This window comes from Vigna umbellata, chromosome 9 (genome assembly GCF_029865625.1).
Source record: "Vigna umbellata cultivar VRB3 chromosome 9, Vumbellata_1.0, whole genome shotgun sequence".
Classification (NCBI taxonomy): Eukaryota; Viridiplantae; Streptophyta; class Magnoliopsida; order Fabales; family Fabaceae; genus Vigna; species Vigna umbellata.
In genome coordinates this window covers 10316768-10334661 of record NC_142173.1, presented here as the reverse complement: position 1 = coordinate 10334661, position 17894 = coordinate 10316768, and the positions used below count along the sequence as shown (strand labels likewise).

General features: G+C 32.1%; 1 protein-coding gene across 1 annotated transcript; it reads left to right on the top strand.

The window, feature by feature from the left end:
- Positions 1 to 11753: 11753 nt before the first annotated feature.
- Positions 11754 to 15297, top strand: LOC124822838 (heat shock 70 kDa protein, mitochondrial-like). Its single transcript, XM_047294910.2, has 6 exons — positions 11754 to 11946; positions 12620 to 12684; positions 12786 to 12864; positions 12945 to 13511; positions 13600 to 14220; positions 14468 to 15297. Exons 1-6 carry the CDS (start codon positions 11869 to 11871, stop codon positions 15089 to 15091), a joined length of 2034 nt encoding a protein of 677 aa, XP_047150866.2. The 5' UTR covers positions 11754 to 11868; the 3' UTR covers positions 15092 to 15297.
- Positions 15298 to 17894: the final 2597 nt, after the last annotated feature.

Below are 17894 nucleotides of genomic sequence, written 5' to 3'. Positions count from 1 at the left end.
ATTAAGATTTTAATATTGTATTTATCTTCAATAGGATGACAACGGGTATTAAAAAGTTCTGTTTGATTACTTGTCCTGCTATTAATGAGATATTCCTAAAAATATATTAGTGAATTTTTCTATATATGTGAATATCCACTATACTTGCAGATTTTTACATTTTTAAAATTTTAAATAAAATTTTTAAAAGCAAATTAAATAAAAAATTAAATTTTAAGTAGAATTCGAATTGAATTATTTAATAAAATACTAATGCAAACAAATCATAGTTTTTAATAATTAAATGAGTTCCATCATAGTACAAATTTTAATTTTTTTTACAAAATAACTGCAATATACTAGGTTGAATAAAAAAAAAAATATATAAAATTAAAATTTAAACAATTTTTTCACTGCTAATATTTTTTACAAATAATTTCATTTTGATCACTTGAATTTAAAAAAAAAATCAAATAAAAGGTATTAGTAGATAACATATCTTCACATCTCATATACTACTATACTTGTATTCATCCCATGATAATTAAATACATATATTCATTATAGATATCTATATAATATTTGGTACGGATTTTATTTTAAATTATCTACGAATACGTTAATGTAGATTCCTATAAATTTTTCACTTTAATATATAACAAATCCTTGCTATATGTATGTGCTTATTTTCATTCAATAAGCAAGAGAGAAATATTTCGATTTTTTTTCTTTTATCTCCTTAAAGCCTTCCCTCTTATCTCCTTGTTATTTACATTCCAATTCAAAAAATATTTTAATTTTTTATTATTGGTTATTTTAAATTTTCTTTTATTTAATTCTGTGGAATATTTCCCACGCACAAGAATTATTCTTAATGCAACAACAAAATTATGATTTTAAGTCTTATTTAAAATTATAGATCTTATAATTATTGTCACGCCATTCTTTAGTAGAAAGGTCTTTTAATCCTCATGTCTTAAAAACATCATCTTAGTATTAAAATTAATAACAAAATCATATTAAATTATGTTTAATGTAATTTATAGCCGCTATATCGGAAACTTTGATTGTTTTTATTACTATAAATTGTAAATTGAAGAAAAAATTATAAATAAGAAAGTGAAAATATAATTAAACAATTAAAGGTTATTAGTGTTATTTATATTGATATATTTTTGCATATAGTCTTGATTACTATATTTATTAAAAATGTAACATATTTATTTAATTTAATAAATATAATATTAATATATAAGAACATGAAACCTTGTTAACATGGCGATTATCACAATAGCTCCAGAGCACAATTTTAATTTTGGATGATTGATCATTAGTTTAATTAGTTGCATTAATTTTTGTTTTATTGTTTAAAATAGAAGTCGAAGAGATTAATACGACTTTTGCAAAAAATTATTTTAGACAGTTTTCTCATGACTTTATTTTTCTGGTAATCGTATTTTGGCCTAAAGTGAAAGATCCAAAACATCAGTTTCATCCAAAGACGTGGTAATATCCAAAAACTCCAACATTGTGACATCAACATGGTAGCTTCATAAGCAAAAGTTGTGGGGCTTGCCCAATAGAACCCTATTCTCGCAGCGTACGAAGATAGTTGGGAAGCTCTTAAATGGGTAACCTCTCATTCCAACAACACCATATGGGGTTTATTACGGGATGCTGATTTTTGTGATGGGAAAGGATGATCTTAGGGACTGAGGGATTTGGTTCAAGTATGGCAGAGACAATCTTTGCTCGCATGGCTTCTTTCCTTGTTTCAAATATGAAATCAAATTAAAAATACAAAGGTTGAATTAAAATAGTACCAGGCTACGAAGACATCTTCATTCATTGAAGTCGTGTGTCAAGTGTGAGCGACTTTGCCTAAAATCACTTTCTACTATAATCGTATCATCCATCTACTTCAATTTGACAAAAAAAAAAACTAACACAAGAAATAAGAAAATGAGAAAATTATGTATAAAATTAGAGCAAGATGAAGGATAATCAAATTGTATGACAAATTTGAGTGAAATTTGAATTAGTAACTAAACTAATGGCAGAATTTAAACCTTTATAAGAGAAAAGGCCACCATGATGGTTGAAATATCTAATTGAATAGAGAGGAATTATGATAAAGATAAGACAATCAAAAGAGAAGAAAGACTTCACATTTACATTTGTTTCCAAATGTGTACTTCACACAAATGGAAAAATGCGAATGTTTATTGCTTGTTTTTATTGATTATAATGATATGCAATGATGAAAAAGCAAGAGAATTGTTGCAACACTACCCTTCGCTTAGGAGCCAAAAACACGAAGAAAGTCAGTTGTACAATTATAGTTTGACATTTTTAGCCTTGCTTTATCTATTTCATTGTGTATGAGCATGACATGCCAAATAATCAAGTTTGAAGGCACGCACATAGCATAATCAAGACAAAGGAACAATTTTAGCCCAAACAAAAATCGATTCTTTGTACGGTAAAATCAATTCTCTACTAGCTAAAATCAATTCTCTGATGGTAAAAAATGATTTTCAATGTTTTCTTTCTTTAAAATGTGAATTTTGGTTGAGGAAATTTGTGAATAGTTTTTCTTCAAAATTCTACTCAGATTCTTATATACCATTCTCAATGTAATTCTTGAATTTTATTTTATATAGCTATTTTGTGTAAGTGTATATATCTTTTTGTGCATATATCTTTTTGAAATGATGTTTCATTTGTTAATCCTTGACCATTGAGTTACAACAAAAGATTTTTCAGTGTTTGAATGTGGTGACAACAAAAATGGAGTCATTATAGTTGGGGACGACTCTAGTTTCGATTCCAAGTCACTTCGGTACTGTGGTGGGCATGATTTGTTTAAAAGGTGGTGAGGAAGGAGGACCCCATTGACAAAGAGTTGATTTGCAAATAGAATGTTAAATTGTGAGCAATGAGGGTTTCGAACCATCCAAAACTCTCATTATGGTGAGGCACAAAGGTTGATTTTACTTTAAGTACTTCTAAGTTAACAGGGCTTTGTGGTGTCCATTAGAGTGGGATGTGAAGGTGGTGAAGACGATATGGCCTTTTGAAGAGGTGGTGTGGGATGTGAGAACAATGAGAGTTGTCAACATTTATAAATGGTTATCAATGAAAATAAAATTTTTTTATTTTATTTAGACTAATCACACATGATTTATTTAAATTGAATTTCTACTTGTTTAAATTTAATTTCATCAATTATTATTTTTTAAATAATAACTCACATTTCATTTTAAATAATAACTCACATTTTATTTTAAACTAATTTTAATTATAAGGGTATAATTGTAATAGTATAATTTTATCAATTCAATTTTTTTAATCTACCACACTCATCAAATCACTCACAAACTTCTCCTTCACTTCTTTCCACTTTCAAGTTTTTTCCCTTAATCCAAACAACCTCACTTTCCACTATCTTTACTTTCAAATTCATTCTTTTTCACTTCTTCAAATCCATCCTAAATTGAAATAAAGTCTTATAATGTGATATTATAGATAAGAGACATGATCAATATATACAAGTTCCAAGGTATAAAAAAAAGGAACAATGTTTCAAATAAAAGTCAGATGTATCACACATGTGTGATTCCAAAGTTTTATGGTAATTTTTAAAAAAGTGTTTATATAAGTTTATGATTCTTTACATTCAATTCTAATAAAGAGGAAAATTAATCACTTACATTATCACTATAAGGTATTATTTTTTGTTGATAGAAAGTTAATACTTGATCCATAGAGAGATGTTTTCCATCTACAAGAAGAGATGATGGATAAGACACTCTATATTGTGCTTCGCAAGAAAGAAAGAAGAATGCGAAAGAGGAACGAGAAACGCATAATACAGAGTGAGTGAGTGAGGCATATTTTGGGGAAAAAAAGGTTTTGAATTGCTTGGGGGCCAATGGGCTAACCTGCCCCACCTCGTCATAGGCTCGCACGAGCTATGGGTTATGCGGATCAGATTTACATGGGCACGTGAACTCATAACCCCAACTTGCCCCAATCTTTTAATTGTGGGCCTACAGGTTGGGTCCGACCCGCCTGGCCCGTCTCCCTTTGTCACCCCTACTCAAAAGGCACATGTAATTGTAAAATACCCGCATGTGAATGAAGAAACGAGATTGAACCTATGAAAAGGGAAAACAACAACTTACTCATTTGAAGAAACTAATTGGATGGACTTTTAGAACTGACTCCGAGATATTCGAACAATTGAACAAAAAAAACTTTAGAAAAGTGGTTTTTAGAGAGATGGTGATTTTATATAAAATAAAATTCAGTTACTTTAAATCTTTATATAGCTTAAACATTTTATTATTAAAATATTATAGTGTTCTCATTTTATAAAAACCATCATTGTTTTTAAGTCATTTTCACATTTAATCTTTAAATTAAGAAAAACATTATCATTGTATATAAACAAAGTTTATATTTATCTAAAATTTAAGGACTTATAAAATAAATAGTGATTTTAATAACTATACTCAGATTATTTTATTCATAAAAAGTTCATCTATAAATTGATTTGACGTTAATCAAGTTTCATTTTATAAAAATTACAATCTCTCTAGAAACTTTTTCTAGAACTTCCTTTGCTATCTCTCTAATTTTTAAAGTTTGTCTCTCATTTGTTAATCCACCAAAGACCACTAGTGGATTCATGGTGGAGAGGTCTACACTTCTGACTGATAAAAATCTCAAACTGAGTAAGTTCATTTTTTTCTCTATTTTTAAGTTAATTTAGTGTTTTGGGACATACGTGATTCTAATATCCATGCATGTGACTCAAAAATTGCTCAAAGTAATACTTTGTTTAGATATGATCATAATGATATGGTTAGATATATGATTTGATGTCTATAGGTAATTAGAGCATATGAGGGCTAAAGCTCTAGGAGCAACTTTGAGTCAATGGTTTTTTTTACACCAAGTAAGGGAATCTAATTTTAAAATTAATTGTACTGATGATTGATGAAGTGTGAATTCTATGATGATGATTTATGAAGAATTTGGTTATGTGAAACCCGTTGTAGAATGATAATTTTACATGTATGAAATGATTTGTTGAATTAATGCTTTGTTTGTAATTTTGAGTTGCCTACATTGATGATATCTCTAAATTTGTTAGGTGACCTGATTGAACTTATTTAAGGTTGTTTTATAAGTAATATTATCCATGTTTTCAATTGAGAATGAGTGAAAAACTTAAACAAGTTGCATAATTCCGCATACTCATTGGGTGAGCATGTGACTAGCTAGCGAGAATCGTAATTTATAAGTCAGAGACCTCCAACATTTTAATTCACTAGGTGAGTAATTTCTCGCTGGGCGAGCTTATCAAAAGTGGTCCTAGGGGGCATACTTGCTCACCGAGTCAAAGCATGATTGGGTGAGTTTGAAAATTGTTGAAAATATAATGTCTTAATTACTCACACCAAGAGGGGGGTGAATTGGTGAAATGTAAACACAATGTTTTCTTTAAATCTTTTTCGCAAAGGAGATGCCTTTAAAAACTTTCTTGAAACGCAAGGAAAAAGATTTGTTTTGCACCGAAAATATATTCGATTAAGTACAGTAAGAAGTCGACTGAATAAAAGAGTGTAGGGATAGAAAGATCAAACGCTGAGTTTTTATAATGATCAAGGTTTTTACAACAAGGTTTTTATGCGACCTCACGTCAAAAATATAAAACACCTCTCTAACCCTCTAATCAAAATATAGGCATATACAAACAGACTAGCAACAATAATTCCCTCTCCTGCAGTCTACACCGTTTTAAGCCACCCTCAAAGTCAAGAACACAACACGCTCTTCTTCCTGTAATCACAACAAGGAACTTCAATCCAATGTTTACAAGATTGTAGCCTCTAATCTCTCAGTTACACCCAATGTGCAGATTTGATCAGCCTGTGTAAGTGCAGTTAACATGCTCTTCAAGAATCCATAAGGAGATGATCACCGTAGTCACTTCTTGTTTCTTAGAGCTCTTTCTCTCTTTCTGTAAGTATGCACTTTCTGCAAAAGATATCACAAAAATGTTAGATTCACACAAGTTTTTATAGAAATCAAGTTCGCGTCAATTTTTAGATTTTCACAGTTTAGACGCATTTTAATGGACTTAGCTACTAATGCAGTCGAATATAACAATTCTGTTATAGCAGTTAGGAACAATCAATGCAGTTAATTGAATGTATAATTAATACAAGCATTAACAGAATTTCAAAACTGTAACAAACTTAGTCGAATGCAGGTTGCATGTAATCGACTATGTACCACAATTAAACAAAGTTTTGAAAAACTTTCACTTTGAAAATCTCATAGCACACTTTGAAAATGGTTTGTGTAAAGCCACGAGTTTTAATTGACTCACTTCATAATGAAGTCGACTTAAAACTGTTGTTTTGCCACACACTTAAAAGTTCAACATAAGTGCTTGTGGTTTTTCTTCTATAAAACATTAGACATGCATTCACAAAAAAAATCAATTATATAGCACAGTGAAATGCAATGTATCAATACAATCATGTTCTCAATGCTTTAAACAGATTTACATATTTATTAAAACATATAACATGTAAGCAATAGAACATGTAACACATAAACAGTACATGTGTTATTAATTATGTTGTCATCATTTACAGTGAAATGCAATGTATCAATACAATCATGTTCTCAATGCTTTAAACAGATTTACATATTTATTAAAACATATAACATGTAAGCAATAGAACATGTAACACATAAACAGTACATGTGTTATTAATTATGTTGTCATCATCAAAAACCAGAAGCTCTGAGATTGTAGGTTCAGATAAGCCAGTGCTCCCCTATCAACAATCTCAATAAGAATGTTGAAAACTTGAGAGCAAATGGGAATTTGCCTTGCTAAGTGAGATAAAGTCTTGTTGTTCGAGCTCGTATTTCACTAAGCGATAGGGTTTTGTGCAATGTCAATGTCAAAGTTATGTTATGATTAGGCGAACTTAGTGATTGTTAGGCAAGTCTATTCCTAGTAGATACTCATTGAATGAGACACTTGCTCGCTAAGTGAGAATATGTCATAAGAAAGGATGACTTAAGTTTAAATCTTGCAAATTGTATTATTATTTATATGAACTTGGATGGAATGAGAAGGTAGAATTCTTAGGGTTAGAATATTATAATGTGTTATATTGTGTGTAGTTTATTGACGACAATGATTAAAATGAGATCATCTTGACTTTACTAGTAATTGGATTCACGTATATGAAAATAATTAGTTGTGAGAGTCGAGTGAGGTTAATATCTAAAGTTATTCTACCACACTCTATGGATTGGGAAACGACTGAAACATGTTATAGTTATAGCTCCATAGAAGCAAGAGTAAATGAGTAATGGCAAGTGTATGGTCTCATGATGCTAGTCAATATATCAATCCTCTAGAGGTTGTTTAAGATGTTTATCTATTTTTGAAATGACCTGAATGTAATGTGTGATTTCTTAAAAGGTGTATTTATGTTAAAAATTCATTGTTTAAAAGCTATGATTTAAATTTACACTAGCTTACTCATTTTTCTGTTTATTTGTTGTTTATTTGCGTGTGATGGTCATATGTTATATATGAGGAAAGGAAGGTGCAATTAGAAGGATTGAGAAGCGATGAGACTACTAATGGACGATTATAGTATGGTTGTTGCGTATGTATATAATTTTTGTATTGTATAGCTAATCTATTTTTTGTAAAACTTTATATATTTTGAAATTTTTCTTAAGTTTCAAGAAATATTATAAATACATATTGTTAGATATATTAGATTATTAGATATCTAATATATCTTTATCTTTTATCTTTAGTTAGCTTATTATTATTCCTTATTTGTATTTTGGGCTTAACCTATATTTCTTATATTATAAATAGGTTTAATTATTTCGGAGGTCCTTATTTTTGCAGAATCGTCTCAATTAGGTCTTCGTATTTTCAAAGAGCTCAATTAGGTCCCTGTTTTTGTAAAATTGGCTCAATTAGAACCTTGTCGTTAATCAGAGTGGACAACGTTAAAATTTCTCTATCTTGACTTGCTGACTGTGCAATTTTTAATAACGTGGCGCATTGTGGTTGTCTTAGGTGGAATTTATGTTATTTTAAGTTTTAAATAAGTTAAATTTAATTAAATCATAACATTTTAACGTTTTATTAGGATAACATAGGATTTTTGTGGTTTGATTGCTGAGTGTGTGTGCGAAATACAGTACAACTTCCCTTCTGTTCGACCTACCTCAACTTCTTCCATTTTTCAACTCCACACAAAACCAAAACCTTCCTTCAGAATCAAACACTTCAATTTCTACAAAATTCAAAATCGATTACATTCCCAACAATGTCCCACACACCATCGTAAGCCCTCGATTCCGATGAGCCAACCCCTGCATCCACCGCTACTGCCGCCCAAACCCCCGACTCCCATGCCGCCACACTCCTCCACCTTTCTTTCAACCAAGATTCTGGATGCTTCGCACAACCATTGCCCGCGACTTTCGCATCTACAACTATGACCCTTTTTGGGAGATCTTTCGTCGCGATTTCGGCCCCGACAGCGGTGTTAGCCTCGTCCACATGCTCTTCCGCCCAACATACTCGCCTTTGTCGGTGGCTGCGTTGACCCACGCTACCCCCCAACAAGGTTATGATCTGGGACGACCACCAGTCCTGCTACATCTGCGAGCTATCCTTCCGCTCTGAGGTGAAAGGCATCCGGCTCTGGCACGACCGCGTCATGGTGGTCATGGCGCACAAGATCTTTGTGTACAACTTCTCCGATCTCAAGGTGCTGCACCAAATTGAGACCATCGCTAACCCTAAGGGCGTCTGCGACCTATCCCCAATTTTTCCTAAACACACTCAACAATCAAACACAAAATCCCTTAAGTTATCCTTAATAAAACGTTGTGTTTTGATTAAATTTAACTTATTTAAAACTTAAAATAACATAAATTCCACTTAAGCCAACTACATTGTGCCACGTCATTAATAATTACACAGTCAGCAAGTCAAGATAAATAAATTTTAACGTTGTCCACTCTAATTAACGGCAAGGTTCCAATTGAGCCAATTTTACAAAACAGGGACCTAATTGAACTCTTTGAAAATACGAGGACCTAATGGAGACGATTCTGCAGAAATAGGGACCTCCGAAATGATTAAACCTTATAAATAAAGAACCTTATGTGTATATTCAACACAAGAAAGATTAATCTCATCCATATTTTTTAGTATATCGAACATTATATCTAGAGCCTAAGGTTTTTTGAGAAAAACATTTTCGTCCCCTCTGCCACTACACTCACTGTATTAGTGGTAGCGCTGACTATTGTCATTGTTGACAACAACGCCATCTATCACCACTGTCGACAACGATGTCGTCTATCGCCACTATTGGAGTTTTACTTTTGACTGGCGACCATATAATTTTGATTGTCTCGGCCAGGTGACCACCGTGCTCTCAACGCTTTTTGAAGTCATGGATTTGCTCCCTTTTTTGACGATGATGCCTTTGTTTCCTCTTTTAGGATCAGTGTTTGGTGTCTTGATTGGAAAATCTAGGATTTCTAGGGGTTTTTCTCTCTTGTTCATCCATGGCTTCTTCCTCTTCTGACCTCTCTTCTGTCACCAATGTGTTTGACCCGTTCATATACATGTTTTCTCCAATAGTAAATATGACTTTTGTTAGTTTGTTTATAACCATAATGGCTCTTCAACAATGATTTTTTTTATCAACTGAATATCAACAACGATTTGCAAGAAGATATTTATATATATTTTGGACTTAAGCTATAATTATTCTACTTTAAATATAATATCCTGTGTATATTCAACACATATATTATAAGCTTATGTTTTAGTTCATGGCTTAACACAATATTTATATACTATTTTTTAGCTATTTATTATTCAACTTCTTTAACTTTTATAAATTATTTGTTTTTTTACAAAGGATTATCTTCGTATACTTATATTATATTGATTCTTATAAGCTTCTCTAATTGATATTTTAATCTTAGAAGAAAAATTATTTTATATTTTCAAATGGGTGGAGATAGTGTTTTGTTTTTTTGGCAAAAGAAGATAAAAAAACTGGTTATACATATATCAATTTTTTATTATAAAAACGTGTTTGGAAACAACGATCTAAAATTTAACACTATAATTTTAAATTGTAATTCAGAAAAAATATCGTTTGAAGTTTAAGTTTTATAACTTTTAAACAATATATAATATAATGAATCGAAGTAAAAAAAAATTATTATTTAAAAATATAATAACATTCATAAGTCATATTATATATACTAATTTAATTAAAATATGTTATATAAATATATTATGTAAATCCCTTTTAAGAATGTTTAATGTTATGATTTGTGTTCAAAGAACCAAAGGCTATATTTGATTGTTTTTAATGTTATGTTCGAATACTTTTAATTTTAGTTTTATGTTTAAATATTTTTAAGAGTAAAATTTAAATTTGTTTATAGATAAAGTATAATTTTTGTTAAAATAAGACATTACATCCGTATATAATACATGATTCACTATGTACGAAAACACTACTAGAATAAAAATTGACATTTACAAATGTACTAATAAACATATAATTATAATATATCTGTACATATACTTTTTTGGAAATATGTAGGGCAAATTAGTAAATATTCATAACACCTAAAAACAATTACAATATTTTTAAAAACTAACCATGTTTATTAATTTATTTACTTTATATATATACACGAGTAAATTGTGAGAAGCGAGTACCTATAGTTACCTAGGGAATACAGTGATGAAGATAAAATTACTACTTACAATTATATAAATAGATACAAGATTTTTTTTTCTTAAACATAGGTATAGGAATTGGTAGTATAATTCTTTATCTATTGTCACTCTTATAGGATCTTATTAAAAATGTAAGAAAAATAGGTATCCATTTAAAATCAAAGAAGATAAAAGATATGAATGTATGCAGTACAGTGTTTTTTTTTGCTTTAATATTGTTTTTGTAACAAAAAATAAATTCCAATAATTACAAAAAAATTATCTATCTGCCAGATTCAACTAATAAAAAGAATTTTGCCTCCATAGCATTTATATTTATAATTTATTAGCAATTGATAGTGTAATGCAATGCAATATACCATATAAAGTTAATTAAAATGCTTTTTAGATTACACTATTGTTCTAAATAGAGTTTAATTATTTTAATAAATAGTTTTTAGATAAGAAGCTTTCAAGTTAATGAAATGAAATTTATTCTAATTTTATTATTAAACTCTTATGAAGAATTTCTTTATATATTTCAATATTATTTTACTTCAGACTAGGTATTTTCATATTAAAATTATTTTTTAAAAAAAATAACTTCTCGATATTTAACGAAATTTAAGAAATACAAGCAACACATATTTTCTATTTGTATTTGAAATTTATTAAGTTAAGAAATGAACGTACTCATCATTTTATAAATATTAAGTAATAGACTGTAATAAATAATTAAAAATCGAGAAAATGTATTACAAATATGATTTGGGTTAATTCCGTAAATTTATATTCACATGCAAAGTTTTGTTTTGGTTTTGGATGGTTGGCTAAAATTATGTATATATACAAAATAAAAAATAAAAAAATCACTTTTGTATATCTTGAGGTACACGAAATGTATATACGTATACGATGCCCCATTTCCATCTCTCGTTATGTATGACCACACAACTTTCGTCAGCACAAAACCCTAAACCCTAATTTAAAGCCAAGCCAAACAACCCAAACCCTCCCCTCTCTGACCTCCAATTCCTCATCCCTTGCTTCATACTTTCCAATTTGCCATGGCCGCCGCCACCGCCTTGCTCCGTTCTCTCCGCCGCCGAGAAGTTCCCACTTCCTCTATCTCAGCCTTTCGATCGGTACATCGCAGCTGCCTTTTTAGCATCTCTAAGTTGATTCTTTCTACACGATTAATTTCACCTCTCTTTTTTCTGTGATGTCTGCTTAATTGTGTTACGAATGTAGCAAATCAGTCTGTGGCTGATTTTATTCTTCGCTTAGCTGCTTAGAAACTATAGCTCTTCTTGTATATATTTTCTACTGATTGATTCCTAAGATCTTTCAGACGAGCTTCCTTATATTCCGCTTGTGTGCTAAAAAGAAAAAAAAAATTAACTCTTTGATATTACGTACTGCTAGATCTTGGATATTAACGGTTTTAGAAAGGTTTTGAGAACCGGACTTACGTGATATTCCATTTTTATAGAAGATTGAAGCATATTTTACTTTGATATTATTGCCTTATGTATTGGCTCGAAATTTTGCTAGATTTTCTGTGTTTTTCTGTGTAACTGACTTCATTTTTACTGATGGATGCTGTTGCTTTGTTGTATCTGTATTTTTTTTTAACCATAATTGACAAATTTTGAACTGCTTATATATTTAGGACCTACACAGTACATGAAGTTATAAACAATAGTTGACATTATGTCGTCATTTGTAGAATAATGATGGTTGGACTTGTGTTAATCATACACATGGTGAACATTAATCAGAAGGTAATTTTAATTTCTTTCGTATGGTTGTGTACAGTTGACAAGTGGCACAAAGACATCGTATGTAGGTCACAAGTGGGCTAGTTTGTCTCGACCATTCAGGTGCAGTTTGCCATTCCGTTTTTTTAGTTTTCATACTTATATATATAGAGACAGCTAGTTGTCTCAAATTTATTCATTGTAAAACTTCATCCTCACCGCAGTTCAAAGCCTGCTGGTAATGATGTCATTGGAATTGATCTGGGCACTACCAATTCATGTGTTGCTGTTATGGAGGGAAAGGCAAGATTTTCTCTCTTAATTTATTTGGACATGTTTTCAGTGTTAATGTCTGTGCTGGCTAACAGTTATGACATTTTCAGAATCCTAAAGTCATTGAGAATTCTGAAGGAGCTCGAACAACACCATCAGTAGTTGCCTTTAACCAGAAAGGGGAGCTTCTTGTTGGTACACCTGCCAAGCGTCAGGCTGTGACTAACCCTACAAACACTCTTTTTGGAACCAAGCGAATGATTGGTAGGCGGTTTGATGATCCTCAAACTCAGAAGGAGATGAAGATGGTACCATTCAAGATTGTTAAGGCACCCAATGGAGATGCTTGGGTTGAAGCCAATGGACAGCAGTACTCTCCCAGCCAAATTGGTGCTTTTGTTCTCACCAAGATGAAGGAAACTGCTGAATCATATCTTGGAAAGTCAGTTTCAAAAGCTGTAATCACTGTACCAGCTTACTTCAATGATGCACAAAGGCAGGCAACAAAAGATGCTGGCAGAATTGCTGGTCTTGATGTCCAGAGAATCATCAACGAGCCCACTGCTGCTGCACTTTCATATGGGATGAACAACAAGGAGGGTCTCATTGCAGTTTTTGATCTTGGAGGTGGAACTTTTGATGTGTCCATCTTAGAGATTTCTAATGGTGTTTTTGAGGTATTAAAACTTGTTATTCTGTGCCTTTCTTAACCTGTCATTTGGAATAATTTTATAAATTCTTATTGATAACATTTTTTGTGTCCAGGTGAAAGCAACAAATGGTGACACCTTCTTGGGAGGAGAGGATTTTGATAATGCTTTATTGGACTTTCTAGTGAATGAATTCAAAAAATCTGAGAGTATTGACCTTTCAAAGGATAGGCTTGCCTTGCAGAGGCTTCGGGAAGCTGCTGAGAAAGCAAAAATAGAACTTTCTTCAACATCTCAAACAGAAATCAATCTTCCTTTCATCACTGCCGATGCATCTGGTGCAAAGCATTTGAATATCACATTGACTAGATCCAAGTTTGAGGCTTTAGTAAACCACTTGATTGAAAGGACAAAGGCACCGTGTAAAAGCTGCTTGAAGGATGCTAACGTATCTATCAAGGATGTTGATGAGGTTCTTCTTGTTGGAGGGATGACCCGTGTGCCTAAAGTCCAGAATGTGGTTTCAGAGATCTTTGGAAAGAGTCCTAGCAAAGGAGTAAATCCTGATGAGGCAGTTGCCATGGGAGCTGCTATTCAAGGTGGTATCTTACGCGGAGATGTTAAAGAGCTATTACTCCTCGACGTCACTCCACTTTCTCTGGGTATTGAGACTCTGGGTGGTATATTTACCAGGTTGATCAACCGTAACACCACAATTCCTACGAAAAAAAGCCAGGTAATCTTTAAACATTGACTTAGACCACTGCATTCTACTTTACAGTCCCCTTGGTTAGTCTTCTCGTATTTTACATTGAAATCAGGCAAATATATGCTTAATTAAAGGTCTTAAATAAAGATTTGCAAATTAAAGAGCTTAAATACTACACTTATTTTACCCAATTTTGTAATTTTAGATGTTTAGCCGTTTGATTTTGTTGCTATTAGGTAGACTCTACTTCTGACGAATGTGATTATTGTTTCAGGTGTTTTCAACAGCAGCTGACAATCAGACTCAGGTTGGTATCAAAGTTCTACAAGGTGAGCGAGAAATGGCTTCAGACAACAAATCGCTTGGAGAATTTGAGCTTGTTGGCATTCCTCCAGCCCCGAGAGGTATGCCTCAGATTGAAGTCACATTTGACATTGACGCCAACGGGATTGTTACCGTCTCTGCCAAAGACAAATCCACTGGTAAAGAACAGCAAATCACCATCCGATCATCTGGAGGACTCTCAGAAGATGAGATCGATAAGATGGTCAAGGAAGCAGAGTTGCATGCTCAAAAAGACCAAGAAAGGAAGACTCTCATTGACATTAGAAACAGTGCAGATACAACCATCTACAGCATTGAGAAGAGTTTAGGTGAATATAGAGAGAAGATTCCAAGTGAAGTGGCCAAAGAGATTGAAGATGCAGTATCAGATTTGAGAACGGCAATGGCAGGGGAGAATGCTGATGAAATTAAGGCAAAGCTTGATGCAGCGAACAAAGCTGTTTCCAAGATTGGAGAGCACATGTCAGGTGGTTCTAGTGGTGGTTCCTCCACTGGGGGTTCCCAGGGTGGTGACCAGGCTCCCGAGGCGGAGTATGAAGAAGTCAAGAAGTGAGATATTTAAGGCATGGTTGCTTTTGTTTCTTCCCATTAATCATCACATAATTGCAAGAATACAAGTTTACTTTGTATCTAATGTTGAAAGCCATTTTTTTCTAGAAGGCTCTTGATTTGTAGCACTTTTGGAGTCCGAACACGGCTGCTTGAATAACGATATCGAATTTTTTGCATAAAATTAGTTCACTATTGTGATTTTCTATTGCTAGTGTTTGCACTTAGATTGGATATTTGCACTTAGATTTGTATTCTAACGCCCTCGTCACACTTTATTTATTCCGTTTTCGTTGTACCTTGATTTAGAGTAGCAGCAGCAGCTGGGGAGTTTGAAAACTTAAGGATGATTAGAATCCCAATCTGAAATCTTCAAAAATTGTGGTCTCTTTTCTCGTTCAAAATGCTAGACATCTTTCAGCTAATATGAAGGTCACCCTAAGGTATCTTAAAATTCCTCAAATAGGGATGTCAAAATGAGATATTGCAAACCAACTTTCGTTAAGTGGAAAAAATTCAAGTTTGTTAAACATGGATAAAATTGAAGTTAATTCACTTAATTTGTTGGTTAAAAAAGTTTGAGTTGGGTTGAAGGTGAGTTAAGGAGTAGCTTATTAATATCAATTATTTATTATTTTTTTTATAAGTTTTTTTATTGTAATTGATTATTACATTTAATTACCTAAATTGATAATTTGATTTTTTTAAATATTGAAATGTTATTTAATAATATTTGAATAATTTAGATGTTTAATTTATTTGTTTATTAAATTATATAAACTAACAATTTATTTTTTAATTATAATAATATTTTATGAAAGTTATTTAATTATATTATAGAAAATGAGTTAAGTTAATTCATATTATACTATGACAAATATATGTATATATAAGTAAAAAAATAAAACATAAATATATTAACTCTCATCAATTCATGGTGTGTTGAATCTAATTGTAAAAAGTAAGTTGGATTGAATTCATTCATTTTTAGTTTAGTTTATCATGTGTTAGAGAATTTTTTGTTTTTAAAAAACTTGACCCATTCAATAATAAAAATCAAGCACAAACCCTTCCTCCTCTACCGCATTTCATATTTATAAATCCTACACCACTTTCTCTTCTCTTCCTCTTCTTTGTTGCATTTCATATATCAAATCCTACACCTCCTTTCTTTCTCCTCTCTTCTAAGGCTCCTCCCATCTTCTCCTCCTCTCTCACTTTTTACCATTTCTTTTTAAGGTCTTCTAGTAGAGTGCTCCTCCCCTCCTCACCATTACCTCCTCTATCGATTCATATCGCTACATCACCCCTAACTCTCCCACCAAGTCAGCGCCCGTTTTTCAATTTTCATTTATTGTTAATTTGTTCCAGTGTTTTTGCTTTGCGACATTTTGAAGGCAATTAGAATGTTTTGTTAAAGGTGAAATTTTTTTTGGAACAGGTTATGAGGGCGATATTGGGGTGCCGGAGAGAGGCGGTAGGGTTAGAGAAGGAGAATAGGGCGTTGATGGATACACGAATTCAACTCCTATCGCTACGGTTTGAGGAGAGGGTGTCGATCGAGTTGAAGTTGAACGGGTTCATAGGAGTGTTGTACACAATGAGGAACGTGAGTTTGTTGCTGCTCATGATCTTCTACTGTACGAGTTGGTTTACTGTTGGGGGCAGTCCTCAGATTTTGTACTTGGCGGTTATGAGGGGTGTTTGTTTCTGAGATCGACATTCATGATGTTGAGGCAAGGTTGCGGCAGCGGGTGGCGGCAAAGATCGAGCACATGGATGGTGCGTAGGTAAGTGCAGTTGAGAGGGCTGGCGTTGGAGATGTGGTTGATGGGAGCCACACTTGGAGCTGCGGTTGATGGGAGCCGCACTTGGAGCTGCAGTTGATGGGAGCCGCACTTGGAGCTGCGGTTGGTCTTCGTCGCACTTAGAGTTGTGGTTGGTCTTCGTCCCAGTTGGAGTTGGGGTTTACGGTATTTTTTACTGCTTTTCTTTATTTTTTTGTTATATTTAATTAAATTTTTATTTGTTTTAAATTTAGAATTTGTATTTATAGATATTACATATTATTTAGTATTTTTGATATTTATTTTTAATATTAAATTTGTTTAAAAAATATATGTATGAAATATTATGTTGGTATATTAAATTTAATTTTGTTAATGAGATTGTTTCTAAATTTGTTTATGTTTGAAAAAAACTTGGTCTTTATACAAAAAGAGAGACGAAATTGGGATTCAAGAAGATGTAGAGACTAAAGAGTGTTGATGACATATGATGAAGGAATGGGAAGTGAAGTTTGGTTTAGTGAGTTAGAAGAGCAATGCTCTAAAATGTCATGTTTAGGTTGGCAAAATGGAACCCAAGAGGATTGTAAAAAAATAAAATACACTAAAGGGAATGCAAACTTTTACTAAAAAAATTCCAATACTTATACCCGAAGTATATTTACCGTATATTTTAAAAATATCTAATTATTTGAATATATTTAGATTTGTAATTAGTTCATTAATGTTGTTAATGAAATAAATTAAAAGAATTATTATCTCCGCCTATGGAAAAAAGTTATTTTTACACTTATAGATGAGCTCAATCTTATAATTATTTATGTTGTTCTTCATTGAAAGAGTGTAATAGGAAGTAGAAAGTTGTGTAAATATTGTACAGAAAAGGTTGCATTATTTGGACTACTGTCAGTCATAATTCGCAGTGCCAGAAGGAAGTCATTCGCACAGCGCACCAGTACTATGCGCTGAGCGAATGTCATCAGCTGAACAGTAGCAGTTAAGAAATTCGCACAGCGCATA

Excerpts from the sequence above, each read along its gene's own strand:
- LOC124822838 (XM_047294910.2), top strand. The coding sequence starts at position 11,869 with ATGGCCGCCGCCACCGCCTTGCTCCGTTCTCTCCGCCGCCGAGAAGTT. Across the intron at positions 12,685-12,785 it reads AGTTTGTCTCGACCATTCAG|TTCAAAGCCTGCTGGTAATG; the intron begins GTGCAGTTTGCC and ends TCCTCACCGCAG. Across the intron at positions 13,512-13,599 it reads TTTCTAATGGTGTTTTTGAG|GTGAAAGCAACAAATGGTGA; the intron begins GTATTAAAACTT and ends TTTTGTGTCCAG.